This window comes from Cannabis sativa, chromosome 9 (assembly GCF_029168945.1).
Source record: "Cannabis sativa cultivar Pink pepper isolate KNU-18-1 chromosome 9, ASM2916894v1, whole genome shotgun sequence".
Taxonomy (NCBI): Eukaryota; Viridiplantae; Streptophyta; class Magnoliopsida; order Rosales; family Cannabaceae; genus Cannabis; species Cannabis sativa.
The window spans coordinates 36,494,861-36,506,310 of NC_083609.1; the positions used below are offsets into that span (position 1 = coordinate 36,494,861).

The following is an 11,450-nucleotide window of genomic DNA, read 5'->3' on the forward strand; positions in this document are numbered from 1 at the left end:
AAAGTAATCAAAATTAAGATACCATCAAATTTTATGAGGATTAAGAATTCTTGGTTCAAGTCATTCGAATGGACTAAACTAGAGTTCTTTATCTTATTCTCATAATTCTGATAAGCTATTCCTATCCATGTGAATGGTTAGATTTGCTTTTCAGTAGTGTTCTTAAGTACCTATCACAAGTGTCAACCTAATGAAGATGGGTATAGAATTTTAAAATTCTCCCACTCAATTAAGGTAGTGTGAAACTTTAACAAAGAACTTTTAAAAGGTATCATACTTTTACTTACAACAGTAAAATCGAAATGGAACATACAATCAAGATCAAGAATTTATATTGACAATAGCTGACTCATTATATTACTTCGATGTTTAAAGAAGATATGTGTTACATAGGGAATTGTGGAATAGACTCCACCCCTAAGAATATACATATAGGGTACTTGTGGATAACCTCCACCCCTAAGTATATAGAGATTATGATCCATTCCTAAAGGTTGTAAAGATCATGATTCTCTAAGTGTGATAGAGTTTATGTGGAGTTGAATACTATCCAGAGTTCATTAGATATAAAAGATCGTTGAACTGCATAGTTTTCTTAACTTTTCTCCACCCCTATCAGATCATATGATCCTTTTATTAAACAAATTCTTAATAATTGTATTAGAATGAACAATTATTAATAAACATAGAAATAGTTTCTAGTGTTTATTTAATATAACTCTATGAAGAGTTATAAATATTATAGAATTTGCATCAATAATAAAAACACTTACACATACAAACATACAAATATAATGTGGTAATAATTGATGAAGATAAATTAAATGAAGCTCAATCTCATAATTTGCAATAGTAAATTTCGAAAATAAAGAATACTTTATTAATAATAAAAAATGTATTGCAACAATATGAGAGAAACAGGGATAAATATCCCTAACTAAAATTTGAAATCCAAATTGTCTTTAAACTAAAACAATTAATTCAAAAATAAATTGAAGAGCTTCATCTTCATCTGGACGACTTCACCCTTGGTCCAGCTTGCTGATCCAACTCATCTGAGTTCAAGTAGCTTGGCCTATAAGAAGAAGAAAACAAATAAACAAAGTTCGTCCAGAATCATAAATCCAATTGGATAATAATTCACTAAAACTCTTAAAGTTTATAAATGGAAATACCTTGTTTCTTTGCAAGAAGTTTAGGACACTGGGGTTTCCAATGACCTTTCTCATTGCAGTAGAAACACTTTCCTTTAAGTGTAGCATCACCAGAAGGAGCAGCCTTTTTATTCTTCATGGCTTTAGTTCGCTTCTTGGTGTTGTTCCACTTCCTCTTCGATTTGGGCTTTGAAGCAGAGGCAATATTTGCTTCAGGTTTTATCGTCCCATTACCATTCACAGGATTGTGAGGTTTACTCCCTTTCTTCTTGGGTCCTCCAATCAAATTTTCATATGTTTGAAGGTCATTGACTAATTCATGAAAGTCAATTTCCTTCTTATTCATGACATAATTTGATGTGTATGGTAGAAATGCTGGAGTCAGGCTATTCAAGATAAGACTTACTTGACTAGCACTGTCCATTTCAGCACCATGATCCTGGGCTTCTTGGAAATAACTAGACATGAGGAGAACATGGTCACGCACGTTTTGATGAGGTTCCATCCGTGCATTAATGTACTTCTTAGTCGCGTCAAAGCGTGACTGAAGTGATGCCTTACCGAATAACTCATTTAACTTCGTCATAACTTCAGCAGCCTTCTCGGTTTTAGAAAACCGAGTTTTGAGGGTGTCAACCATGCTAGAAAGCATAAAGTATAGAGCTTTGTCATTTGCTTTCTGCCAACGCTCATACTTTTCTTTCACAGCTTTGGAAGCATTGTCCCCAGGCACTTCAGGTGACGGCTCAGTTAAAACAAACAAGGCACTTTCTCCTATGAGAGCAATATTAATGTTCTCATTCCACTTATTAAAGTTAGATCCATTCAGCTTGTTTTCAGTCAACAATGATAACATGGGATTCATTTTGACAAAATAGGATACTACAAAATAATAGAAATCAACAAATAGAAATTAATAATGGTTTAACACAAAATCAATTCAGAAATTATAAGCACATAGCAAGTAGGAATGATATGAGAAAATACTTAAAAATTCCATCCTAAATAATTTCCAAGGTTTTTCAACAAATTGATATCAATGTCCCGTTTAGGCGAGAGTCAAAGCTACCATCCATTGAATAGAGTTGTCAGCTCATCTAAAATGTTAAACATTCTAGCAACCTTTTATTCGATCAAGATTGGAATCCAGCGTTGTCCCGTTTAGGCGAGAGTCAAGGCTATTCTATCTTATGAGCTTCTACCATTGTTTCGCAATTTGCAAGTCAAATATGGTCGCCACCATTAGGGTGATCTATGCCATATAAAACACTTACAAACCACTTATCATGCGAGATTAAACGGTGCGAAATTGCTAATGAACGTTCCTCCATTAGGGAGGATTACTCACTAAAACAAACGCGGTGTAAAACCCACAATGGAGATCGAATATCTTAATAATAATAAAGCTCATTCTTTAAAATGTATTTTCTTTATTATTCTAATAAATAAATTCTCATTAAATTCGAAATTAAGAATTGAAATTCAAAAATAAGAATTTAATATAATATTTATAAAATTGTACTTAGATGGTGATTGAAATAAAATTAATTATTTTCATCTTAGTAATAATCTTAAATATAAATATTAAGGAAATTAATTTAAGTTGAATTAAATTAAATAATTAGCAACTTAAAAATTTCCTTTGAGAATATATTTATTGAGTTCGAAAATATAAAGTATAAAAACTATACAATTTTCGAAAATAATAAAAATAGAAAAGAAATACTTCAAGCAAAAATATCACCTATCTAGATTTTCTTTTGACTAGTTAATTCAATTTCTAATAATATATATATATATTAAATTCATTTATTTTAAATTAATCAATTAAATGAAAAAATTATTGATTGTAGTTGGTCCAAGAATTAATTAAAATAAATAATTAATTTACAACTCAATCTATTTTTCAAAAAAAAAAATTGAAAATATTCCATAATTAAAATGAAAATTTCGAAATTGATTAATAAAATAAAGAAAAATATATATTTTGAAAATTATTTAAATTTAAGTTGAAAAATTAAATTTCAACCTAAAAATAATTTTCTATTTAATTAAGTGTCATGAAAAATCAATAAATATTTAAGTATCATGATGAAAATCAACTTAGACATTTAGATTTTTCAAGTTAATTAAATGTATTAAATTCAAGAAATAATAATTAAGTGTAGAGAAGGCTTAATTATTTATTTCTAGTTTAATACTAGGAAAAATATACTTAATAAAATTGTACCAAAATTAATTATTTAAATAATTAATTTCACAAAGTATAATATTTTCCTATTTAAATATTAGAAATAATAAGTAGTCTAAAAATTACTATCTAGAAAATATCTTATTTGACTAAGTACTTTTTCAAAAATTTGAAAAATATTTAATTTAAGTTATATAGAAAAAATCTAAAACTTAAATAATTTCAAATTTAGATTTAATTAAATATCAAAAATTAAGTTGTAACCACTTAATTTGTAGATATCTTTTTAAGTTAATATTCGAAAAGATATTAACCTAAAAAATTATCTAAAATATTCCATTTTAAGTTAATATTCGAAAAGATATTAACATAAAAAATATCTTAAGAATCTTTAATAACTAATGCCTAGGATTCCTCAACTTAATTTAAATTTAAATAAAATATTCAAATTTAAGTTAGATAAGAAAAATCAGTTGATACAACTAATTTATAACTTAAATAGGAATATTTAATTAAAATAAGCTCCAGAAAGAATCTTAGTTAGTTAAAATTCTATATTTAATTAAATACAAGAAAAATACAAATAGTTTGTCTAGAAATAATATCTAAACTAAAAGTGTTTTTCTTAAAATTAACTTTAAAATATTAAAATAAAAATAAATTTCATATATTTTAAAAGTTAATTATGTTGCTAATTCAATTTTATTAGGTCAAACTAATATAATTAACCTAGTACAGTTATTCAAATCAGGCAAATGGGCCTTCACAATTGGGGTAGTTCATGTGAGGGGGTGTTAGGTTCAGTATGTCGTACCCACTTCTATGGCTCCCAACTCTCACACAAGGCCCAAAAGAGAGGAATTTAACCTTAAAATAAATAACTGTTATTAATTGAATAGGTCCAATAACTAGATGGACCCAAATAAAATCTATCATGGTGTGACATTTTATTTAGCAACAACCTATATGCATCTATATTAAAACAAAATAAACATATAGGCTCACACAGGCACACTTTGGATGGATCCTATCATGTTGCTAGGTCATACAGAGATGAAAGAAGATTGTAAAATTTACCTGTTACAAATTATTAACTTGACCAAGGGAGCCATCAGATCATTAGATCTGGCAAAAAGTAACCATGGCTATTTGCAATCAAGTAATAATAGGTTTTAAAAAATTTACATTCAAGCTAAAACCACATACTCCTGCAACAAGGTTAGCTGGATAGTTGGAAGTAGGATTTATTTAATTTTAAATAAATAATTTTGAAAAAATAAATAATTAAATAAATAAATAAAAAAAATATTTTAATTTTCGAAAAAAAAATTTAAAAAAAATATACTTAATTTCGAAAATAAATAAAAAAAATAAATTTAAATTTTGAAATTATTTAAAAAATAAATATTTAAAATTAAACCTACTATTTTGAAAAATTAGGTTTCAACCAACCTAAATATCATTTCAAAAAATTTGCTAACTACTTTTAAAAATTAAATGTTATTTTAAAAATAAAAATTAGAAAAGATAAATGAAATATCTTTTCAGATTTTAAATTTAATTTAAATAAATAAAATAAAAAAATTTAAAAGTTAGCAAAATATCTTACATCTATTTAAAATTACATGATTATAATTATCTTATTTTAAATTTTAATAAGGTCAAAATATCTTAAAAAATAATTTAAAATAGTTAAAATTTGACCTTAAATTTAAAAATAAGATAAGATATAATCAAATTTAAAAATAAGATAGATAATTAAGCAATAAGATAGATATTTACTATTTAAAATTCAAATTACACTAATATCTTGAATTAAATTTAAAAAATATTAAATTAATTCATAATGATAATTAGAATTGAATTAGGAATAGCAAATCTATAAATACAAAACTACACAAAAAATCGGAAGTTAATTCCAAGAAAAAGCATGAAAAAACGAAGAAAAACGAAAAAAATTGTGAGCTGTACGGACAGTTTTCGCGATCGCAGGAAAATTTCAGCACAACTCCGATTTTTTCGAATCTTCAAAAAATCATAACTAATTCAAATTAAATCAAAATTGAGTTCTGTAAAAAGGTAACTTGCTTAATTTTTTCCATACTATCCAATAAAAATAATTCCAGAAATAGAATCGCAATTATTTTTCACGAAAATTTACAAACATCAATCAATCATCAAATAACACTCAATACAACATAATACCACCCAAAAACAAACAAACAATCGTTTTAAAGTCCAAATTTCTTGTAAGTAAATCAATTACCATGGCTCTAAGGCCAGTTGTTGGAATATTTATTTTACCAGGATCTTAGATCTACTCACAAGTATGTTGTTTAAACACCCTAAATATGAACTTTCTAAAACGATAAATTAAACACATATAAAGTTAAGAAAACCTTACATTGATGCAGCGGAAATAATGTCTCCTTCCACTCAGATCTCTAACCCTTGTATCCTTTCTGTAGCATAGTATAATCAAGATCTGAGCCCAAAAAAAAAAAGATCTGAGCCCGAATGTCCTTCTTCTTCAAGTTTGATCCTTCACAGTCTTCCAATCTATGATTGAGTTACTGCTTGCTGTGTGTGGGCACTTACTCTTTCACTAGGGTCGAAATTGATCAAGGAGAAAAGAAGAGAGAGGGTTTCGGCCAGGTATAGAAAGTGGGGAAGGCTCAGTTTTTTTGAAGAGAGAAATTTCTGTCAGAAAGGCTTGAAAAACTTATGTTGAAAAACTTATGATTTGACTGAGCCATCACTTTCTATTTATAGGCAACTACTAGGTTTAGGTTAGGAATTATTTGGCATTAAAATAATGAAAATATTAATTTAAAAATCCACAATAAGTGGCCGGCCATGGTGTTATAATGGGCCTCACTTGATTTTGCAGTTTTATCAAATTTTATCTCTATTTTCTCAAAAACGCCAATTTTCCAATTCTAACCTTTTAAATGCCAAAACTAATTATTTAATAACTAAAATAGATTATTAAATAATATTGTCATTTAATTTAATTATTAATTAGACATATAAAGTCCATTAATAAATAAATAAACCTAGAAACTCTTTTCTTTACAATTTCACCCCCTGCTTAGTGAAAATTCATAAAATTAGACATAGTCTAACTTTAGAATTATAATTGATCAATCACGAATCAATTAATGAGTCTTACAAGCAGAATGTTCTCAACTAGAATGGGGACCATGGATCTATATGCTGAGCTTCCAATAAGTGAACCAAATTTACCAAGTAAATTCCTACTTATTAATTCTTCGTTGAATCCACTCTTAGAACTTAGAATTGCACTCTCAGACTTATATAGAGCATATTGTATGTTCCACGATATCAATATACTATCTCATTTAACCATTGTTATAATCTTATTGTGATTTAAAGATCCTCTATATAGATGATCTACATCGAGATGGGATTTCTTTACCGTTCTCACCCCTCAATGTATTTTGCCCCTTAAAACACTTAGCTACCTGTAAATGGTGTTTAGTGATCTAATAATTAGTCAGCTAAACAAGAGCTCATCCATTTACTTCTATTTGCTAAGCTCGAAGGGAATCATCACTTGACTTCTATACACCAGTAGAAGCTATAGATTCCATATTTATGTTCAGCACTCCCACTCAATCATACTATCATGTTCCCAAGATATACGTATCACCCTGACCCAAAAGTAGGCTTAACTAATAAATCTAAGAACATGAATAGCACTCCTGAGTTGAGCCTAAGCATATCAGGATTTAGATTCTTTTAATCTTAAGAGCAACTACTTATATTGACTTGGAAAGATATGTATAACGGTAAGTTTGTAATATCTTAACTCAGTTGCAATATCGGTCCAGTCCAATGTATACTCCATACATTCGAAACTAGTATACTTTACTAATGTCCTGGAAAGAACATAACACTTACTCCAAGTGTAAGTACACATCATCGCTGATTATCACATTAGTGTAAATCCAATAATACTGATGAAACAGGGACCAAGTCTTTTGATTCATATGATCACAATCACATTCCACTGTGTTGACGATACTGTAATTGTGAATGAACATATGATCTGGATTTAACTGATTTTGCGTGTAAATGTAATAAACATATTTAAACCATTAGCATGTAAAATTCATGCAAACATCAATCACTTCAAATTTCTTATATTGATAACTAATCAGATTGTAAAGAGTTTTATTTAGGGCATAAAACCCAACATAGACATGTTTGGTTCTGAAAAAATAAAGAATCCAGCAGTTAGACCCCAAACCAAACTCTAATGTTAAAAAAGGGAATGGGGGTCCCCTAACCGCTGGAAAGAGGCCCCCTCCGGATGTTTTCCAAAAATGGAAACCCAAAGGACTTTCCTTAGCAAACATCGGGTGCAAAAATCCCAAAGGCATCGAAAGTGGACGAAAAATGAAAAACGCAGAATGTGGGAGCGAAAATCGCCCCATGCCCTAAACAGTCTTTCGACCAGAAGGGTCGATTCTAAAGAAAAATGGAGGAAAATAACAAAAACACAAATAAAGAAGATTCTACACATTACACAACAGACTCAGTCAAAGTTATTTCCCAGAAATCCAACACTCAACCAAGAAGTTCTATCCTAACATGTAAACAGACGATAAAAAGCATGAAGTGTTCGAAGAACTTACATGAAAGTTGAGAGCTGGGGGTCGGCGTCGGTCGACGATATAGGGTGGACTGGCAACAGCGAAGGAAGAGCAACAAGAAATCTATGGTGTCTTAAATTTTTTCTCTCAAATGGGCTCTTGCGAAAAATTGGCAAAGTAGTCAAAGTAACCAAATGAAGGGAAAAGGTTGGCTTTTATAGGCCAGAACAGGTGCAAAGCAGCTATGATCAGGCGTCATCAAACGGTGGGAATCAAATCGATTTGTATTCTGCAGATCTAACGGTTGGGATGAATGCTCTTCAAGGGTGGCTGGAAACGCTTTAGTATTTGTCTGACACCCATTTAATGCGTCGGATCATTAATTGATGGGAAACGAATCGTTGCCTACAAAAAGAAATAAAGATGACTATCATAAATTCAGCCCACGCGCCCGAAGCACGTGCCAGGAAATCAATGAGACAGCCGGAGGCACCTAAGCAAGCCTCGTTTGCTTCACACCAAACAAGGCTTTGGGGTAAATGTTGCCCCTATTTTTGCCCAAAATACGTGGACCAGTATGACGAAGACACGTGGATCTAAGAGGTGCAACTCTTAGATCAATCGACTAAGTCTTTTAGCTTCAAGAGTGTCACCAAGAATATACCCTCCCGAAGGAAAGGTAAAAGCTCCACGTACTCCCGGAGACCAGAGGAACGCCAAGGGACCTCCGGGGGGAACATGACATTATTTGAAGAGCCACCTCGCATTAAATGCCGCATGGGAGAAAATATATTGGAACTGCCATAAGCAATAAGTCTGACGGCGTAACCCCTCTTATGCAGCTATTATGATTAATAAGGCTAGTGACGGCTACTGTATGAGGGATCACATCAATCAAGAAGGGATAAAAGACTTTATCCACCTAACCCCTAAGATACCTAAGGTATATGTCATGTATTTCCTACTTTGTATCTGTTGGGAATATGTGCCCCTATTGAAACTACACAGAAAGACAAGTGCTTCAGTTCTAAGGATCACCCCAGAAAAACACTATAAATACCCCCAAAATACACTGAGATAGGGGTCGAGAATTCTGGGTTCATAAGAATTAAAGAGAGCAACTAAGAGAGAAAACTACCAAGAACATTCTCTGTAATAAATACTCTCATAAATAAGAAAGACTCGTGGACTAAGGCTCATTAATGCCCCAACAACGTAAAAATATCATGCATTAAACTTCCTACAGCTTTCAAATATATATTATTAAATTGGTTGTTGAAAACCTCGGTCAACAGTAGTAGTGTAACAACTAAAATAATTAGCAAAAACAGTTAAGTGATATCACTAGTAATTAGGTTGCTAACATCCCCCCTCAAACAAAAAGGTGTGTTCGACATCTTGAGTTTGGACCGAAGATAGTGATATCAATCTATTGAAAGAGGTTTGGTTAAAGCATCGGCAACTTGGTCTATAGCTGGAAGATACCGAATGGATAATTACTTTGTCATTATGAGATCCCTTACAAAATGTAGATCAATTTCGATATGTTTGGACCGAGCATGGAACACCGGGTTAGCAGCAATAGCAGGAGGACTTTGATTGTCAACCCACAATATTGGACAATGATGAGAAGAGATGTGAAGCTCGGATTGGAGAGATACCAAACATTTCATTTCAGGTGCCGCATTTGCCAAGGCCTTGAACTCACTTTCACTACTGGACCGTGCAACAACCTGCTATTTCTTAGCAGACCATGACACAAGATTTCCTCCAAAAAACATCACATAACCCCCTGTACTTCGTCTGTCATCAATATAGGAAGCCCAATCTACGTCCAAGTAGCCTTCTAAACTCAAAGTAGAGGCAGGTGTGAGATGTAAGCCAAGATGGACAGTGCCTTTGAGATACCTCATGAGTCGTTTGCAAGCTTCCCAATGGATAGTCGTAGGAGCATGTATGAATTGACTCAGTTTATTTATGATGAATGCAACATCAAGTCTTGTGAGAGTGAGATATTGTAAAACACCCAAAGTGCTTCTATAGAGAGTATGATCCTGAAATGGCTCTCCTTCAGTAAGGGATAGTTTGACAGAGGAGCTTGTTGGATTAACACGTGGTTTTGCTCCTTCCATGTTAAGTCGAACAAGTAAGTTTGTTATATATATATATATTTGGTTTATGAGAGATACATACCAGAGGAATCACGATGTATCTCTACTCCAAGAAAATAATGAACTGGACCTAAATCCTTTAGAGAAAAGGATTTGTTGAGGTCAGAAATAAGCTGAGTAATGAGAAGAGTATTGGGTCCAGTTACTAGAAAATCATCAACATAAACAAGTAGGATGATTAAGTTGTTACCCGAACCATATATGAACAATGAAGTATCAGACTTTAAGGCAGAGAACCCCCATTCCAGAAGTTTGTCTTTTAATGTTTGATTCCAAGCACGAGGAGCCTGCTTTAGGCCATAAAGAGCTTTGTGGAGTTAACACACATGAGATGGTTTTGTGGGGTCAACAAATCCTTCTGGTTGACACATAAACACTGTCTCATGTAGCTCCCCATTGAGGAAAGCATTTGAGACATCTAATTGCTTCACAAACCAATTAAGAGACACGACTAAAGTGAGAATTATTCTTACTGTGGCCGGTTTAACAATAGGGGATAAAGTTTCTTCATAATCTATCCCTAGTGTTTGTAAATATCCTTTCGCAACAAGTCTTGATTTGCGTATGTCAAGAGTTCCATCTGCATTTAGTTTAACTTTGTCTATCCACTTATTTCCAATGATAGTCATTTGTGGAGAATATGGAACCAAAGTCCAAGTGCCCGCCTTCTTCAAAGCATCAAATTCTTTATTCATAGCCTTGAACCACCTGGGATTTTTGAGAGCAACAACTGTGTTCTTAGGTTCAGAGGGAATGAGAGACTCAGGTAAGGGGAATTTGGTAGCATTACAGGCTTTAGGTTTCCTTATCCCAACCCACTTAAATATTTGGTCTGCATAGCATGTGTTCTTGCTGAAGCTTGAACAGTTATAGTAGAGGTGTTAGCAGCTTCAACATTGACAGCAGTGGATGGGACATATGTTGAGGTGCTGTCATTGAAAGAGATTGGCACAGGGATAATAGTCTCCGGAGCAGGTATTAGACATGTGGCTGGGTTTTTGGTTTGTGCAACGGGTGTTGGAGTAGTGGTATTGATTGACACAGGTTTGGGAATGGCATGTGTATAAATATTTGATGAGGTTATGGCATTGGTAGGTATAGAATTGGTGTCTGATTGTTTTATAGGTGAAGTAGGGGTACAGGTGATATTGGCTAATGTGTTTATGGTTGTAGTAGGTACTGAGTTGGTATTTGGTGGTATTATAGGCGGAGGTGGTGTACGAGTGTCATTGGCTGCCGTGTTTATGGTTGTAATGGGTATGAAAGTGGTATTTGGTGGTATCATAGGTGTAGGTGGGGTACGGGTGTCATTGTT

At 32.2% G+C, this 11,450-nt stretch overlaps 1 protein-coding gene across 1 annotated transcript; it reads right to left on the reverse strand.

The window, feature by feature from the left end:
* Window positions 1-9,700: 9,700 nt before the first annotated feature.
* On the reverse strand, window positions 9,701-10,096 carry LOC133031380 (secreted RxLR effector protein 161-like). The gene has a single exon (XM_061104864.1). The coding sequence runs from the start codon at window positions 10,094-10,096 to the stop codon at window positions 9,701-9,703; it is 396 nt and encodes a 131-aa protein (XP_060960847.1).
* Window positions 10,097-11,450: the final 1,354 nt, after the last annotated feature.

What these genes read in the sequence shown, in the direction of transcription:
- LOC133031380 (XM_061104864.1), bottom strand. Translation starts at nt 10,096, where the DNA reads ATGGAAGGAGCAAAACCACGTGTTAATCCAACAAGCTCCTCTGTCAAA.